At 40.3% G+C, this 19479-nt stretch overlaps 2 protein-coding genes across 4 annotated transcripts in view; one reads left to right on the top strand and one right to left on the bottom strand.

The window, feature by feature from the left end:
• Positions 1–218, top strand: part of fanca (FA complementation group A) — a 33791-nt gene extending 33573 nt beyond the window's left edge. For all 3 annotated transcript variants that reach the window (XM_086301949.1, XM_086301948.1, XM_086301947.1), the window contains exon 42: positions 14–218. In XM_086301949.1, coding sequence (XP_086158075.1) covers positions 14–106 — 93 coding nt within the window. In that variant the 3' untranslated portion in view covers positions 107–218. The remainder of the gene's footprint in view (positions 1–13) is intronic.
• znf276 (zinc finger protein 276) lies at positions 177–9600 on the bottom strand. Its single transcript, XM_086301951.1, has 12 exons — positions 9242–9600; positions 6971–7267; positions 6368–6683; positions 6226–6272; positions 5719–6141; positions 4219–4300; positions 4053–4133; positions 3378–3497; positions 3185–3260; positions 2615–2732; positions 2205–2304; positions 177–1503 (listed from the first exon to the last, which is right to left on the bottom strand). The coding sequence occupies exons 2-12, from the start codon at positions 7224–7226 to the stop codon at positions 1233–1235; spliced, it is 1890 nt and encodes a 629-aa protein (XP_086158077.1). The 5' UTR covers positions 7227–7267; positions 9242–9600; the 3' UTR covers positions 177–1232.
• Between the last annotated feature and the right edge of the window lie 9879 nt (positions 9601–19479).

Raw genomic sequence — 19479 nt, 5'->3', positions numbered from 1 at the left:
TTTCTCGGTCCAGCTGGAATCCTTGAGTGCAGAACTGGACCCGGAGCTGGCAGCGGCGCTGTCTGTGCAGCTCGAGCCTTCCAGCCCAGAGATGGACTTCCTCTAATCGACCGAGATCTCTCCACGCTAATATTCCAACCCTCCCTCCAACAGAAACACGTGGAAACACTGCACTGTTCAGACTCAGCTTTGTAAAAAGAAAACCTGTTTTATTCACACTGGGGGGTTTTTTTCTTCTTTTTTTACACATTACACGCTTTCTTACACACATGTACATCTGAAGCCCTTTCAATGCTACAATTCAAAAGAAGACTTTGATTTGTAATAACTTAATAAAAGCAGTGAGCCGATAAGAAAACTTCCTGGAATTGCAGCACATACAGACGCTTTACTTGGATCAGGCAAAGAGAAGGTCTCAGTATTACAGCTGCATTTAAGCCGGTTACACAGTCAGTAATGTGAATGTCAGATATTAAATGAAGGTATTCAAGATTAACAACACGGTGGTCTTAACAGCTGATTACTCACAAAGCCTACGAAATCAGTTATTGTCAGACTGTGAGCAGCAGTGTAAAACATCTGATTTAACTTACTGTAAAATTTTATTTTAGTTCATATTCTAATATTTCTGTCTGGTCTACTTGGCAGCATCTTTTTCAGTATTTGGAATTTTTGGTTGTTTTATCTTTCAAGAGTCAGCGTGATGAGTGCGTTGAGGTCTCAGGGCCACCGTACTGTTCTCTTTTCAAGTTATTATCCTCAGATTTCACAGAGTCATAATTGTACTAGCTTTTAATATGATATATGGTGAACCACTCCATATACTCATCCTGACTGCCAGCCTCACATTTCCTACTGCTGCTCTTTCACAATAAAAGCAAATAAACAATCCGTTTTATTCTGGAAACAGTTACAGGAAGCAATGTGTTTGTTGCAGAAGATGGATGATTTGAATATCAGGTAATTGATATAACTCATGAATCGTTATATTAATTGCACAATGTAAAGAAACATTGCTTTGACACTGAACTCTTACCTAATGTCTTTTCTGCTGTGTCGTCAACAAATCGGCTGAAAAGTCTTAAGAAGGTCATGAGCGTCAGTGTGAAGGAACACTGGATGAAAACTCAACTGCTGATGCTAAAATGAAACTCCGTGCTACATTGCTGTTTTGTTTCTGGGTCCTGTGCCACAGTTCAAGTATCTCTGCCTTGAATCAAGACTTCCTTCTGTCATCTGTCTTGCTCTTGCTGAACCACCTCCCCGGTCAGCGTGATGGTGTGTAGGTCCGGGTATGTCTGCTGCTGCTGCCCGCTGCCCCTCTGAGCCTCAGCCTGTGTCAGCGGGTGCACCATGGACATGTGCACGTTCAGGTTGTGGGCCTTCTCGAAACGCTTGCTGCACATCAAGCACTCAAACTCCAGGTCGGCCTCGGCTTTGTGTTTGGTCATGTGGTATTTCAGTGATGCTCGCTGGCGACACTGGAAGCCACAAACCTCACATCTGATAGGAGGAAAAAACAAAAGCATTTATCATTTCTCCTGATGGGGTTCTGGCTTTTAAACTGGGAAACATGGGTTTCATTCCTCTCGCTCTCTCAAAAAAGTGAATTTCTGTTTGTCCTCTTATCAGTTCACTTATGGAATTCCTCAGGGCTCAGTTCTTGTGCCACTATTTTTCTCTATTTTATTTTGACTTTTGAAAGTCTCGTTTCAAAGATTTATTTCCAATAACAGAAGACGACTTTGGTCTCTAGGCTCCGAGCTCATCACTTTCCATATAAAATTGTAGTGACTAAACATTTGAAATACTGTAAAAACAGTTCCAGAAAAACGATGATGAGGCCCGTTTTCTGATATCAGTCAAAAAGGGCATTTACTGATCTCGTTGTTCTATCAATGTTTTCCAAATCCCTGAATTTGAGGGGGAGAGATAAATAGGCTGAAACTTTGACTTGGCTATCAAACTCTTGATCCCAGTATGACCGTCTGTCAGCAGGATGCACCAGAGCAAGATGATCTCCCAACTTGGAGATACATAAATCTATGTGCATACATTTGATGGTATATATGACTTGTTCAGTTGAAAGCATATTCTGTGGTTCTGTGATGAAAACAGGAAGCAATTAAAGGTTTGTAAAATCAATCTGAAGCCACCAAAAGAGCTTGACGGCTCATGAGCTACAAAAATGTTAAAGGACTTACTGTAGTGGCTTGGCCCCCGAATGCCTCATCTGGTGAACTGATAGGTGTTTTCTTTGTTTGAAGGTTTGACCGCACTGGTCACAAATGTAATTCCTCTCCTCTGGAAGCACACAGACACGACGAGCATGAGCCACAAATTCAGACATTAAAGTAAGGTAAAAAAAACATCTTTATAAACATTAATTTATGCAATGCTAACAATAAATGCTTAGAAATGGAAATGATTGATTTAGTAACATCAGTACTGCGTTCCACGTGTCTGAGGAAGCTTTTAGATTCGTGTATCATTCTTCAGAAACAGCCTAAATGTGAAAAGCATGCATAAAAACAGCTATAACGAATTATTTCTCACTCAAAGCTGGATGACTAAAGCTGGAAAGCCAGAAAGTCAGTCAAACCTGACATCTCACCTGTGTGGATGAGCTTGACATGCCGCTGCAGGTAGCGGTCGATCATGAAAACCTTGTTGCAGCCAGGGTGAGGGCACGGTCGCTCCCTCACCTCCTCGTGATGTTCCTTGATGTGTTTCTAAAAAGTCAGCAAACAGGAACACAATCAGTCGTATATACAGATGAAGGCAGAGCACGTTTGCTCTCATTCATTTTAACTGCCTTCAGTCAAGGACAATTCATTTTAAATGGAAATAACTCATTATTAATCTTTAATCTCTGATACTATTACCAATCTGCAACAATCAATCTCATCTGTTTTTATTTCATTCATACATATTTAATTCATTTCACTTTATAGTTAGCAGTAAACAGACCTCTGACAGCGCTATGCTCAGGAATTGTTTCACCTTGCTGAAAACAGTTAAACAATATTTAATAAAGAAGCATTTCTCCAGTCACATGAGACCGCTATCCCAAATTTTTAAAGAAAAGCAAGCCAAGATTATTCATACAGGAGATCAAAACTAGTGCACGGAAACATGCACAACTGAAGGTGGCTTCATTTAACAGTGAGCAGTGAATTCTGACCTTGAGACCATCGGGAGCTCTGTAGACAGCCGTACAACCCTGATATGGACACTTGTAGATGTTGGGGAGCTCCTCCCTTTGAAAAAGAAACACACAGATTGTTAATCTGCATTTCTTCTAAAAAAAAAAACTGAAGCAAAGAATAAACTACACCCAAGCTGAAAATGACCTTAATGGAAGCTGCATCACGTACCCCTTAGGTTTGAACTTATTCTTCCAGCCTGGCTTGGGTCCAGGCTTCTTTCTGATTTTGGGCTCCTCTGGGGCCTTTGAGCTTTTTCTTCTCTTGTTTGGGACGTTGACCCTGTGGGCTCTAGAAGGATAAGGGGAAAATAAATTCAGTGAGAGCTTATGAGAGAAAGACATGGAACATATTCTGTAACTGCAAAGGTGGTCACTGTCCCATTCAAAGAGCAAATTAACAGCTCAACCAGGAAACATGAGCCTGTTGCCCTGATGTATGTGCACAGCTGAGGTTCATTATAGAGCAGCTGTGTGGTAGCAGGCACAGGCTTCTCATTTTTACTGTAGTAAAGGTTTTTTCTTTCTTTTACCCTTTATTGTCAGAGTGTAACTGTGACTGTGGCCAGTCAGCAAACCTTTTAAAGACTTGTGATTCTTTACATGCTGCTTGTATATCAATGGAGACCCAAACTTAGAGGCTTCATAATAACAGCCTGCACAGCTGCTGACTGGCAAGACTTAACACTAAACTAATCAAATCTACATCGGCCGTTATCGTGTTACATTCACAGGCTGATCTACACTAAAGGCCCCGTAGACCGGTGATAACAGATAGTGAGATAAGGCGGTGTTTCCACTCCCTTTACTTCACCATAGCAGGCCCATCTTTTCTATTTGCACCCACCTCTTCTCCGAGTATGGCTCAAACTCCTCATCAGACAGCCCTCCTTTTCTACCCTCATCAAACTCATCTTCAGAGATGACCCTGGACACACACAAACACAAAATTTGAAAAATTTCAATTTCTAATAATTGCCAAACCACCAGTAAATATGAACTGTGGGACCAACCTGTCAGAAAGATCACTGCCAGCAGTTCTGTCCTCCAGCTGACCCGGAGCAGGAGACAAGGCCTCCTCGTGACCTGTGTAATCTGAAGGAGAGAGGAGGAGAAAATGTTAATATGAGCAATGATGAGGTCTTAACATGGGTTTCAGTATGTGCAGAAGAAGAAAAAGTATTTTCTATATTTCAGCTGGAATGTCTGTGCACATCAGTCTCGAGTCTCCAAAAATGAATACACATCTTTAATATTTTATCTTCCTGGAAACACTCATTCTCATTTCTTCAAAATGAACTGATATTCAGACACGCTGATGTGAGTCAATCATATATTTTTATTTGATGAAAATAAAAAATATGAACATTTAAGTGCAGATGGTCTGCAAGATCTTCAACAGCATCCCGAGGGAGACTGGGGACACTGAGTCCAAATGCGCCTCGAGGCAACTGTTGGTATGATTTGGTGCTATATGAATAAAATAAAATTGAATTGAATGAACCATGTTCAGCACGTCTATTGCCGAAGCCGTTGCACTCAGCTGCGGCTGCAAGGTGGTTGGTGCCTGTTGTGGTGGTAATCCCCCAACCAAATGGTGGACACCAGAGGTGAAGGGAGCCATGAGGCTGAAGAAGGAGTCCTATCAGGCTTGGTTAGCCTGTGGGATATGTACCGACAGGCCAAGCGGAACACAGCTCGAGCAGTGGATAAAGGAAAAATCTGAGTGTGGAAGGAGTTCAGCGAGGCCATGGAAAAAGACTTCTGGACTGCCTCGAAGAGATTGTGGTGAACAGTCAGGCGACTCAGGAGGGGAAAGCGGTGCTCTACCTGCGCTGTGTATAGTGCTGGTGGAGCGCTGCTGACTTTGACTGAGAAGATTGTCGAGTGCTGGAAGGAATACTTCTAGGACCTCCTTAATCCATGGAGGAAGCAGAGTCTTGGGACAAGGGGGACGACTCACCTATCTCCGGGGGCGAGGTCACTGAGGGAGTTAAAAAAAAAAACTCCTCTTAAAACTGGGACTCCTGGTCCCAGTTTTAAGAAGGGGGACCGGAGGTCGTGTTCCAACTATAGGGGGATCATACTCCTCAGCCTCTCCAGCCTTGTGGTGAAGAGAGAGCTGAATGTAAAAACGAAGCTCTCAATTATCGGTCGATCTACCTCCCACCCTCACCTATGGTCACGAGCTGTGGGTAGTGACCGAAAGAATGAGATCGCGGATACAAGCAGCAGAAATGAGCTTCCCCTGAAGGGAGACTGGCCTCTCCCTTGGGTGAGAAGGGTGAGAAGTTCAGCCACCCGGGAGGTGCTCAGAGTAAAGCTGCTGCTCCTACACATCGAAAGGAGGTGGCTGCCCATCACTGAGCACAGTGATTATCTGATTGTTGGGGTTTTATCTCTGATCTTGTGCGAGTCTTTTATTGTACAACATAAAACATCTTGAAAGAACTGAAGAGGGCTGATACACCGGTAGTCTCAGTGTTAGTCTGAACGACTGTAAGCATTCCCACCTTCGTTGTCGCCCGTCCAGTCATCAGGCGCTGAGCTCTGCGTCTGAGCCGTTGCTGCAGGTGGACTGCGCTGAACCACAGTACTAGTACTTCTCGATGAGGTCATTCCGTTCCCGCCAGATTGCTCCTCTTCGTCTTCCTCGCCGTCTTGTTCTTGTTCCTCCTCCTCTGACATTGCTCCATCACCCCTCCCACTCCCTAATGCTCTGTTGCTGGAGCACTGGTTGGAGGTAGTGCTGCGGTGAGTGTCCATGATGTATCTGTGACCATTGACGCAACCCCAAACAGCCTTAATGGCGCCCAGGCACTGGCCCTCCAGCACCTCCTTCAGGTCGGGGCAGGAGCGGCAGGCCTCTCCGTGGTGATGAGCCCAGGACACCAGACTGTGGAGGCACTTTGTGTCTGAGGTAAAGGATGAGGGAGCTGAAGAAAACAGAAGAGCCTGTTAAAACAGTTCAACTTATGGAACTTCAGCAAGATGGAGTGAGGAAGTAATGTTTTACTTACTTGATGAGCAATGGTTTACAGAGGACTCTGGACCCTTTGCATTCTTCCTGAAACAGACACAAACACTTCCCCATGTTTTTCTGCAGTAAAAACACTTTACAGTCACCCTCAGGTAGATATATTTGTTTTTTTATTGACTCACTGATTTTTCAGGTTCTCCTTCCCCACAGGCGGGAGATTGACTCTCTGCAGAAACCGGATCAGGATGCTTTGGCACTTATAAAACTTTGCATGGCATTTCTTGCAAATAAATTCCGAAAGCCGAGGGTCACGGTCCACCTGGACCCCGACCAGCCTTTGGAAGTCTGTGTGGAACAGAAGCGGTGACTGAGCCACGGCGTCTGACTCCTCGTCTACAATACTGAGGGAATCCCGAGGCCATTTGTTGAAGGCGTGCCGCAAGCTGCGCGGAGAAAACTTCCCGTGACAAAGCCGGCAGACAGCAGCAGAGAGTCTACCTGAGGGGGCATCACAACTTGATTTCATCTTACAGTGCTCCAATAATACAATTTACTAGTGTCCACATTAACAGAGAAATATACAGTATACTCTATTTTACTTGGTTTGTGCCAAACACACAGGATCTACCTCTGACTAGAGGCCCGTAACATTGTTTTTTCTGCACTCGATGTCAGCACTGGCTTTGCCAAGTTAAATAGTTTGAGAATCACATGACAAATATCCCACAATAGCTTACACTAACATCAACTTTCTGTGTTTAAAACGGGCGTAGTGAGCCACTAACCTGAAGATCTGGACTTAGTCTCTGGATGTTTCTGGGCGTCTTCGACTGTCGTCACATTGAAGTCTGCATCGGTGGTCTTTTCTGTTGCACAGTCATTCAGGTAGAAACTGTCTGTGGTTACAGCGGCAGTCTTCCGAGGTCGCCCTCTGTTTCCAGGTGACCTCTTCTCACTGGTGACATCCACTGGCATCGGCGTCCTGCTGAGCTTTTGCGGCGTCTCAGAAGACCTTGTATGTCTACTTTTCTTCTTCATCATTTACTGTTATTTTTGTCAGCAGCTGATTTCGTGAAGGCTGCCTGTGTCAGTGTAATAAACAATAAAATATTTAAAATATTTCGCATTTCTGAGTTTTAGTTCCATTTAAACACAACCACAGGTACATATCAGGGTTTTTTGTGCATATTTTGTGCTCACCAAAGAGTTTTGGCTTTCTAAAAAAGCAAAATCATCAGGAAATATAGAAATATTTAACCCATTTCCTATTTTTAATGAGATTTCATTTACTAAAGATTAAATTACATTTTGTTATGGCCAACAACAGAAAAATTTATATGTTCTGTCAAGCAAGGTACCGCAGACTATTTACTTTAACTACAAATTGATCAATCCTGTTTATTATGTTGCTCCAAAGTTTCATTTAGAACCAGAACCAGTTGTAAAATGTAAAAACTTATGAAATGTTGTCATCATTCAAACAAGGAGGAAGGAGGAAGGAGGCAGGAAGCGTGGATCAACGTGTACATACACTCACCAAGCACTTTATTTTTTTATTATTATTAAGTACACCATGTTAGTAGCAGGTTGGACCTCTTTGTCCTTCAGTTGCCATAATTCTTCTTGCTATAGATTCAACAAGGTGCTGGAAACTTTACTCAGAGATTTTGGTTCATACTGACATGAAACCATCACACAGTTGCTGCAGACTGTTGGCTACATACCCATCATGTGAATCTACTGTTCCACCACACCCCAAAAGTACTCTGTGACTGTGGATGTAATTTTAGTCCAGTTCAAGAAACTAGTTTGAGATCGTTTGAGCTTTGTGACATGGTGCATTATCCTATTAGAAGCAGGCATCAGAAGATGCATTCACTATGGTCATAAAGAAATGGACATGGTCAGCAGAAATACTCAGGTAGGCTGTGGTATTTCAGTGATATTCAGCTGCTATTAAGGGGCACAAAGTGTGCCAAGAAAATATCTCCTACACCTTTACTCCATCACCAGCAGCTGGAACTTTTGATACAAAGTAGGACAGAGCCATGATTTTCATGTTTTTTTTTAATGTCAAATTCAGACCAGGAAATGTTTTTCACTCCTCTATTGTCCAGTTCTAGTGAGCCTGTGCAAATTGTAGCCTCATTTTCCTGTTCTTTGCTGACAGGAGTGACAATCCGTGCGGTCTTCTGCTGCTATAGCCCATCTGCTTCAACGTTCAGAGATGCTTTTCTGCATACCTTGGCTGTAGCGAGTGGGTGTTTGAGTTGCCATCGTCTTACTATCTGCCTGAAGCAGTCTGGCCAAACTCTTCTGACATCTGACATCAATAAGGTGTTTTCACCTGGAGAACTGCTGTTCACTTAATATTTTCACTTTTTTGAACTATTCTCTGTAAACTTTAGCAATGGTTCTGTGGAAAAATCCAACAATTTCTGAAATACTCAGACCAGCAGATCTGCCGCCAACAGCCATGTCACTGATGCTCAGTTTGAACGTCCTCTTGGCTATGTCTACATGCCTAAATGTACTATGTTGCTGCCACGCGATTGGCTGATTAGATATCTGTCAACGACCAGCTATACCTAATGAAGTGGTCGGTGAGTCCATGGGGCAGAATGAGGTTTTTTCCCTCATAAAAAAACAGCTGTATAATAAATACAACATTTTTTTAACCTCATTTAATATTCTCTGAAACCTTCGTCTTACTTTAAAGAACATAATCAGTCCATCTGTACATCTTCTGGGATACGTTTAATCTTTTTTTCTAAGAAATCTTTAACATTGATGACACAGGAACTCCATCCATGGATAAAGTTAACAGGACACTAATGCCAATCAAGCCGTAGCACCTTTGATTTAAGCCCCCGATAAAACAAAAACCGTGACAATGGTCCCGGATAGTTTTTACACTCCAACATGATTTTGTTTACAGATTAATTCAACTAGCGTTAGCTGGTTAGCATGAATGAGCCTGCTACATTTGTTAGCTGACGTGTTAAAACACAACACACGTGACATAATAATTACAGCACTCGTCATGGAGGGCCTACCGTGACTGTGCACAGGTCCTAGCACTTGGAAAACATGCTGTTCTTAACGTGCAAGAAGGTTTTCATTAGCCTGGAAAACAAACTGTGTGCTTTGTAGCTGCTCCCAGATGTAAACATTAGAACCCGGAAGCGCTACCGGAACAAAACACAGAGTGGCGATACCCGAGAGCGCCACCTGCCGTCCACAGAGAAGAGTCCGGAGGTAGAATTCTACATCTTTTTTTTTAAGAAAAAAATATATTTTGTCTGTTTCTTTTTTCGCCTCAAAAGTTAAAATTTTTTTCCAGAAAGTGTGGCTCAGTTTCTCAAAACAAAAACTGCTTTGTCAAAACTCCACACACAAACCTCCACACACAGACTCACTGCCAAAATGAAAAACAGCACTCAAAACATGTTCTCTTTTTTCAAAACTGACTCCTTCCACACATCAGTACACACGGCTGTTATACCGTTTACAGGACTTCCACGTCAGAGTAAAACTGTAACTGGCCCCTGAACCTAATAACTGCTTGTGCCACCCTTGGAAACAAGAACTGCAGTCAAGTGTTTGCAATAACTAGCAACGAGTCTTTCACATCACTGTGGAGGACTTTTGGTCAACTCCTCTTTGCATAATTATTTTAATTCAGCCACATTGGGGGGGTTTTCAAGCATGAACAGCACTCACTTCCAACTGGTGCCTGTTTAAGGTCTCTCTGAGTAAGACGATCACATAAAAAATTGTGAAATAGAGTGGTCTTCATCCTCAAATATACACTAGGAAAGACTCTGCATGAAACATAATAAAGACAGTGCCAGAGCCCAATAGAACGGCAGTGACTCTGTGATAGACATTAAGTCCGCTTTAAAGCTGCCCAGGCTGTCTGCAATCACATATTTTAAAGTGGCAAGGAAGCCTCATCCTGATAGTCTATTGTATATAATTGCATTGTTTCCAGAGGTGGTAAGTAACAAAGCACAAATATTTTGGTACTGTACTTAAGTACAATTTTCAGATATCTGTCCTTTACTTGAGTATTTTCTTTTTACTACTTTTTACTTTTACTCCTACTTTTACTTACTGTACTTTCTGCTCCTTACATTTTCAAAACAGGCACGTAACGCATTTGGGGGGAGGTACTATTTCCTCACTGCGAACATCCAAACTTTAAACCGATTTGAGCCTGAACAGAAACACATAAAAGGCGGTCCTGTTCATTTATTAATCACCAGAGGATGTGGCATAAAAACAGATGACGCGTGTACCAAACTCAGGGGTTAAAAGTGTGAAGGTGCTTTTTGTTGTTGTTGTTGTTGTTATTGCCACAACACTTAGCCCTACTGAACAGGAGCGAGTATAAATAAAGACAGTGACTTTTTTAAGCGTTAGGTCTTTCAAATGAACTTTTCTATCAGTGACAGCAACATACAAACTGTTTGTGTGGTGTTTGTCTCACAGTGTGTTGCTGGCTAAAGGTCCAGCTGCTCTGTTTAACAGGGAGAGAAAAAAAGAGCTAAATTCACTCAGAGATGGAGAAAGATAAGGAAGACAGGATAAGAGAGAAAGAGGAAAGCTTAGCTTTCAAGGTACGGACTGCTCCAGTGGGGTTTAATAAACTGGTAATTTAAAGTCTTTATGTTTTTAAATCAGACATTGGCTCTGTAGGAAACAGAAAACAAAGATTTTTTTCTTTTGGTTCAAGCTGAGGATAAGTAGAATTAAAAATAGCCTAAAGTTTGTATTCCCATCTATTTTATCTATCTATCCTAATCTATTTTATTTAATCATTATGTTAATAAAGCACAAAGTTCAGCCAATCCTCCAAAGAGCAACTTTTTACTTTCTTACTTTTAGTACATTTGAGAGCCTGTACGTTTTTGCTTTTACTTGAGTAAAGACGTTGAATCAGTACTTCAGCTTTTACTGAAGTACGTTTTACTAATAGCATTTGTACTTCTACTTAAGTACAGGATGTCTGCACTTTTGCCAACTCTGGTTATTTCTCTTCATTGGCTCCCTGTTAAATCCAGAATCAAATTTAAAGTCTTTCTCACATATAAGCTTGAATAATCAGCTCATCTTATGTCACAGACCTCAGAGGACCTTATCACTCCAGCAGAACACTTTGGTCACAGACTGCGGGGTTAGTTGTGGTCCCTAGGGTTTTTAACTTTTTTTTTTAGCTTTTTTTCCCCAGCTTTCAGGCCCCTCTTCTGTGGAAGCAGCTCCCAGTTTGGATTCAGGAGACAGACACTATCTCTACCTTTAAGATTAAGCTTAAAAGTTTCCTTTTTAACAAAACATATAGTTAGGGCTGCATCAGATGACCCTGAATCCTTCCTTAGTTGTGCTGCAATAGGTGTAGGCTGCTGGGGGATTCCCATGATGCACTGTGTGTTTATACACCACTCTGCATTTAATTATTTGTTAATAATACTTATCTCTGACTTTCTCTTTTCAAACTACTTTCTCAAAACCTCTGACTCATCAGACAAAGCCTCATGATTGCATGGGAACAGTTTTATCAGCAATAAAAACCACACAGTGTCTTCAGATCACATACACAACCAGTCAAGATAATAACTCTACTGAGCATCCGTTTCACACCGCAGCAAGTGATGTACCAAAACACGAGTATAGTGTAAAGATTCAAGATTATGGTAGCATTGTACTTCCCTCATTTACAGGTGATACGTGCTGTATATGGCTCCAGTCTTAGACTAATGAATGTGGACAGTTTCACATTCTCTCATCCTGCTTGGTTTTGAGACGCATAAGTCAAGGAAACATTATAGTAAACAATGAATTATGTAGATTACTTTTATAAGTAAAATTACGGTCTTCTACTTTCTTTCATTTGGGTTGTTACAGTTTTATCACAGAGAATCAAATTTCATCATGATTATTAGAAGTGATTTATTGTGGTAGATCTCACTCCTCCTCATCTGCCTCCTCTCTGATTGTTTCCTCCCGTTCTTGGTATCAAACCTTCAGCTCACTGGAACTCGCCGGTCGCTTTATTAGCAATCAGTGTGAACGATTTTGAGTTGTCGCGTTCACGGAATGACAACAGAGCTGTAGTCGTGTTGTGTTTCCTGTTGTTACCATTGAGTGAGAATTTGTTTCGAGCTTTTTGAAAAGAATTTAAATAAGAATTGAAAATTGTGTCTAACTAGATGACAACAATTTAAGGTTTTGCCAAAAGAGTGATTGATTCAGGGAGTTAGTTTTGGAGAACCAGAGTTTGTGTTTTAGCAATACAAAAAAAATAAATAAAAAAATGCTGAACACACAGGACGAGAAAATGTGTGAAGCTGCCCTTTTTCATAAGCAAACTGCAGTATGAGACATAGACTTTGTGTATATGTAAATATATCTCTGAAGGTAGTGTACATTGATGTTTTTATACATTGATTTCTGATTTTCCTGCACATTTTTGGAGATGACAACACGCCACGTGAAGCTGGAAAGGCTTGATTTACATGTCCCGACTCTGTTTTTGTAACCAGTGCTGAGCTCTGGTATTATCCTGACGTTTTATGAGTGCAATCTGATAACATGCGGTTCTCAGCACTGATAAAATTGTTTTGATGTGATTGTGCGGTGTAGCCATGAGACTCAGAGGTGAATGTAGTTCGTGTTCAAAGTGTAAAAGAATTAATGTTTAGTTTAGTCTTGCACTCAAAGAAATAATTCATTTTATCTAGCCACGTATATTCCATCTAAACAAATCATGTTATGTTAATCTATCTTGATTGTGTTGTTTCAACACGATATATGTTTGTAGGTTTAACATAATATTAATACATATTAATATTAATAACATAATATCTCACAAGGAGGCTCACGCCTCTTGGGTTGATGCCCTTCTACAGCCGTGTCTGGCTCTCCTTCTTTGACAGTGGTGGGACACATAGTAAACATTCCAGTGGACTACCTCTGCGACCTGAATGAGCTCTTTTCTGGGGAATTAAAAGAAAAGGTTGCAAGAGTCATCAAGATGCACAGCACCATGTAAGTTTGTACGTCATTCTTTAGAATTTCGTGAGTCAACTCAAAAAAATGAAATTGAGTGGTTGCTACATGCACAAGATCCAAACTTGTAATTTGAGCTAAATAATTCCATGTTTCTATCATGTAGCATCTGTCAGCCTGTATCATGTCATCTTGTTGAGATGACATGATACAATCTAGTAAGAGCGGTTAGTTGCCTGGATCCAGCCACTCTTACTAGATTGTATCATGTCATCTCAACAAGAACAAATTAAGTTGCTGAATTTCATGCAGATGCTACATGATTTAATTCCGTTCACCATAGAAACATTGAATTATTTAGCTCAAATTACAAGTTTGGATCTTGTGCATGTAGCAACCACCCAATTTCATTTTTTTGAGTGATTTGGTCACATTATAAGAAGTGGGTAGCTTCTGAGAAAATAAATAGGCCTTAGCAAGTGTGAAAAACTGTAAAGAACTTGAGGAAATAATGTAATAATAATGTTTTTTTCATGTGTTTTTATCTATTATCACTCACACACACACACACACACACACACACACACACACACGCACACAAAACTAAATAAAACACTAAATCAAGGTGACAGAATGATCGTGAAGAAAAGGTTGCAGATGCAAGCACGGAAGTGATTTAGATGCACACTTGCTCCTTTACACCACTGAACACAGATAAGATCTTGTGTGCATGAAGTTACAATTACTTCACTTCACCACACACACATTTTCATTAAAATGGGGGAATGACTCATGACAAACATGTTTTTGTGGTTTTGTTTGTGCATTTATAATGCAATAGTCATTATACAGTCTAAAGCACCTCTTTATCTTATCTTTATCTTTGAATACTGGTTTTTACAATAATATAAAGAATAAACAACACATACAGTCAAAACTATTCCTTTAGTGAACAGTCAAACTGACTAGAATGTGAACATCCAAATGTGAGGAACACTACTGAAAACTACACATGAGGCTGAAATGAAAAGAAAATATTCAGTTGTGGAAATCAGCAAAAATGTATGAACGACTATATAAAGTTCTATAAACAGTGTAAACTGTATGTAGAAAGATAGACATGTGCTTTTTTGTAAGATGCTGTGTTCCTGTAGACTGTGTTCCTCATCATTGTTAGTAATCAGTCCACGACTGTTGTGTCATCTCCATCTAATGGAGTTTTTCACATGGACGGTTTCGTGGTTGAAGACAGCATACAGGCGAGGGAACAGCATACATCCATGGGGAATGCCAAGGTTCAGGGTGACAGGGTGTAAACATGACACTCAGGGGACATTTCATGTGGACCAGAGTCATCCTTTCACTATGGCCAAAGTGAGTGAAACTGGCCTGTGGTCATTTAGACTACTCACATGTTTCTGCTCAGGTATGGGCTCAGTGGTTTTAGATTTGAGGCAGGAAGGCATGATTGCTTCGGTCAGGCTGAGGTTGAAGAGTTCCCTGAATACCTCAGCTAGCTGGTCTGCACATGCCTCAAGCCCTAATGCTTTCCAGTTTCTGACTACACACAGTGCACTTCTTGCCTTCCTTCTGTTCGGTCTCAGCTCCAGGTGATTTGGCTCCAACTGAGCCGTGTGTCTAGTGCCAGTGTTAAAATGAGCAAAGAACATGGTTAAGGTCCTCAGCCTGCGTGTAATTTGTTGTTGCAGTGCTGCATATTTTTATCTGTGTGAACCTCCAAGTATCTGCTTCCCCAGATCATCACTAACACATGGTCACACTGGTCAGAAATGCACACATAAGTAACCTGCTGTAGCAGCATTCCTGTTGTTTCTTCCTCTCACCAGGAGGCTCACACCTCTTGGGTTGATGCCCTTCTACAGCCGTGTCTGGCTCTCCTTCTTTGACAGTGGTGGGAGACATAGTAAACATTCCAGTGGACTACCTCTGCGACCTGAACGAGCTCTTTTCTGGGGATTTAAGCTCCTAATTAAAAGAAAAGGTTGCAAGAGTCATCAAGATGCACAGCACCATGTAAGTTTGTACTTCATTCTTTAGATACTTTTTAAATGAAACCGATGACAAAATGAAAGATGAATAATTTATGACCCACAGAAAACTAAAGAAAGAAGGGAGTAAACAGATTTGTACTTTTTATTTTTTCCGTCTGCATGTTTATCAGAGTCCACACAGGAAAAGATCTGCTGCAAACAAACTTTCCCGTGGGCTCAGGAGCTCTATCAGCGCTACAAAACTGAAGGCAGCTGCTAGCCACCATGAAGATACATGTCTTTTAACCCATAACAACTTAATATACTATTAGTACATAATTGTTATAAAATATATTATTGTGTACATCTAACTTGCCTTTTCTTCCTGACCCTTGTGCTGCTGTAACAAGCAAATTTCCCCAATGTGGTATTAACCTCCTAAGACCCAAACTCTTCCACGGCATGCATTTTTAATTTCTCTTTGATAGTTGGGCATATTGGGGCCCGATGAACGTAAATACAAAGAATTACCAGATCTTTTTTTTTTACCTTATTTTTGTCTTTAAGAAAAATAAGAGCCACGTATTAGGATATTCGTTTAAAAATTTGATAGAACAGTAGCAGTATAATGTCCTCGTAGGTGGATATCAGGCCCTTGTAGAGCAAAATTGAGTATTTTGATCTAAATAACCCAAAATGTGATGTCCACATATGTGGACGCCAGGTCCTAGGAGGTTAATAACGTTTATATCAGTCTTTGTTTTAAAGCTCTTTTACTACATAATAATTTGATAAGCTGCTGTCTGGTTTTAGAATCTCAAAGGTGTGAAGATTTGTTTGTTGTCAGTTATTGGTTATGAGCACGGGACATTTACGTTTCATTAGATCTATTTTCACTAAAGGAGACTCCTTACACTGAGGGGTTTATGTCTAGTTCTTTTGTGTATGATGTGACTTTTTCTCCTGCCTAATATGTTTTTATTTTCTTATAACACACATTTAAACACAGCCGAGTTCTTCCTAATGGTCAGAAAGTACAAAAGTCTGAGGTAACTAGTAAACATATCTGTATTCCATCTGTTTAAATAAAAGACTTTAAGGCAGTCATCATGCACAGTGATTTCTATTTTTTTACATATCCAACATCTGGATGTTTGAAACTCCACCAGTCCCCCAACCTGACCTAAATAATCACTTTCCTGATGAGTTTATGGGCTCAATCTCTTTTTTGGGACATGCTGAATAAAACATTAAAAGTATTTTCTATTTCTTTTTTTCTTTCTAAGTCCAAAGAAGAATTACCCAGGGTATGCTCAGTGAGCATGCAGTCAGCTCCACCTTTTCTTAAGTCGTTTGGTTTCAGAAAACCAAGATGACGACTTTGGAAACACAGACTTCAAGGCTTCAAAACGAGACTTCACACAACAGGGAACAATCAGAGGATGAACTGTACATCATCCTCTGATTCTGGACTGTATTTTATGAATATGTTAATGACATACAGTGAAGAGGTCCAGTATTGTGCAGAGATGAGACCACCGATTGGCTCCAGCTGCCTGTCAGAACAAGCCATTCAGGCTTGTTATGAGGGGGAAACTACCCACAGAGGCCCAAACTGTGTTATATACCAAGCTATAAATAAGCTTTTTAATGCTGTAAAGTAATGAGTCTGTGGGGATTAGCTCCCTTTTTGGAAGCCGCCTCATGTGTTGCTGAAAGTAACTGTAACTTTTGCCACTTCCATGCTGGCATCATATTTCAGCTTGAGTCAATCATGACCCAGGCTAGCCACTTATCAATCAAAGGGTAGTTACACCCTAAAGCTTGTTATTTCTTTTTTTACATTAAAAAAGAGCCATAATTTACAAACACACTTTATTAAAGACTGAAATTTGTTGACTGATGACATCAGCTCATCAGGAAAGTTTTTTCTGAGTCATTTCCTCATCAGCTTCCAGACACCAACTTGCCTCCTGCTGATCATTAGAAAAAAACCTAGAGACTAACTTTTACTTACAGTCTATGTTGCAGACATTTCCATCTAATGGCATGTTCCCAACCATCACAGCACAGTGTTACTGTATCATCAATGTTCTGCTGGAAACTTTCACTGGAACAGATTCAAGCATGTTATCTGATTGTTGAGGTTCTCTGACTAATACTAGAAAATCTTTATTCAAATCAATAAAAAGCACCTTGAGGTGAACCGATGCTATTTTCTGTAAACCTGAATTGAACCAAGTGTCACATGACCAATTTTAAACATGATCAGTGCATCAAATCTGCTGGAGTTCCACCGCTGAGTGAGAAACAGTTGGCACGTAAAAACATCTTGTAATTCAATATTTCTGATTCATTTGGGGTTCACATGGAAACATGAATCAAATGATGAGACAAAATAGAACAAAAAGCTGCTACTAATATTTTACTAATATTTTTTTACAGATTAATTTGCTAAACATTACTAAACATTTACAAATCAGAAAAAATGCTCTCATAGTTATCCAGAGACAAAAGCTGCTTTTCTTTGTGACATGTCTTTACAACCATTAAGAATGTGTTAAAAATAATTCATAGAAAATTTAAAAAATAGTGATTTTTTTTCATGTGTCATATTGCAACTACTAAAAAACCTAAAATGAATCATTGCAGTCTTGTTTCATGTTCATTAAGTGCTTGGTATTAGCTGTATTTAAGCATTAATAGTGATTTCTTACTATAGGCTTCATTCACTCAGGCTCTTTTTCAAACACACATTTACACACTCTGATGGGCGCATCGGGGTCGGCCTCGGGGTCAGCTTCGTCACCATGTTTGGAGTGCAAAACTATTTATAAACAAAATGAAGAAATGTTGTCAGGCAAATTTTGTGAGGTGAGAAAGTGCAGCGCTTCCTGTTGAGACGCTCGGTGGACTTGATGCTGGAACCAAAAAGTTCCTGAATCTGGCAAACATGACATTAAACGTTATCACCATGCATAGACTGTGCAACTGTTGACTGATAAATGTCAGCTGAAACCACAGAATCACTGCTAATTTCACAGAACTACAGCACATTGTCTCTAAAAACAGATTCTCATGTGAGAACATGCAGCTCTGAGTCAGCTTGCAAAGGGCACATAGTTCATGCAGTTTATATCGACACTGTACGATCAGGGCACAGGACTGCACATGAGCCCGAAATAATTGGACTAATTGGTTTAGAGACACTGAGCAAGTCAGAGCTGCACTGAGGGGGCAAAGTGCTTTGCATGTGTAAGAACTCTGACTGCTGATGATTTGGACAATCCTCCAAATAGAGCGTTACGCCAAGAGCCGAGGCTCGAGGAACCCCTGACTGATTTTTTGCTTGTGCCGATCTAAAGCTACTGATTGAAACTGAATAATGAAGCCTTTGAATTAAAATATTATGACACGCAGTCAAAGGAAATGGCGATCGAGCTCAGACTGAAACTCCGTGTGAGTCACTGTTGATCTACAGGTTACTTTTATCTTTAGTAAGAGCTATTTCTGTGCTATGATTGGTTAGAAACCTGATTGGTACTTATCACAAAGACCATGAGATAAAAGGTATTCCTTCAGCTGATTAAAAATAAAAATGTTTTCAAATATTTTGCTGATATAAAGAAAAAATCTATAATTATTCAAAACAGCGCATTTGAGAGAAAGAGGGAAAACTCCTGTCTGTTGATAATATTTATTACTTGATTTATAAAACACACACACAACCACACACACGCAGAGGTAACATAAAGAAAATGCATAAATAAATATAAATATATAAATAATATTATAAATACAAATAAATGAAATAAATAACAGCAGTCCATCCACGTGAGCCTTTTCCCTCACTTTGCTGAAGCAACATGTTCAACAATGATTATGTGAAACCAAAGGCCAATCCGGTCTCATGATCAAATACAAAGAAAAAACACAATAAATAATTTCACTCTGAATTATGCTAAAAAAAAAGACAGATATGTGTATTTGTGTATTAAAGTTGGAGGCTTTTACTTTGAATAACCTTTAGCTTTACTTTTTAGTTAAAACTGTGTAGGTGAGACCAGAGCTGAGAATCATAGCTGTAATTTTATGCTGATCTGTGGAATTTCACACACGCAAATGTGTGAAATTACAGACGCACCACGCACATGTACCCAGACCCATGCGTTGCGTAATGGGTATTATATTTTACAATTTTACAATACCCAGATATGCAGTCGTTGTGTGGATTCCTCTCTGAACCACAAGCTGCTTCCTTGTGATAAGATCAGGGGCAACAGGCTTACAAT

This window comes from Aulonocara sp. 'chitande type north' Nkhata Bay, linkage group LG7 (assembly GCF_057382095.1).
Source record: "Aulonocara sp. 'chitande type north' Nkhata Bay isolate Kocher_YH1m ecotype deep benthic linkage group LG7, A_spYH_male_GT1.1, whole genome shotgun sequence".
In the NCBI taxonomy this organism is placed as follows: Eukaryota; Metazoa; Chordata; class Actinopteri; order Cichliformes; family Cichlidae; genus Aulonocara; species Aulonocara sp. 'chitande type north' Nkhata Bay.
This window is presented reverse-complemented; position numbering and strand designations above follow the sequence as displayed.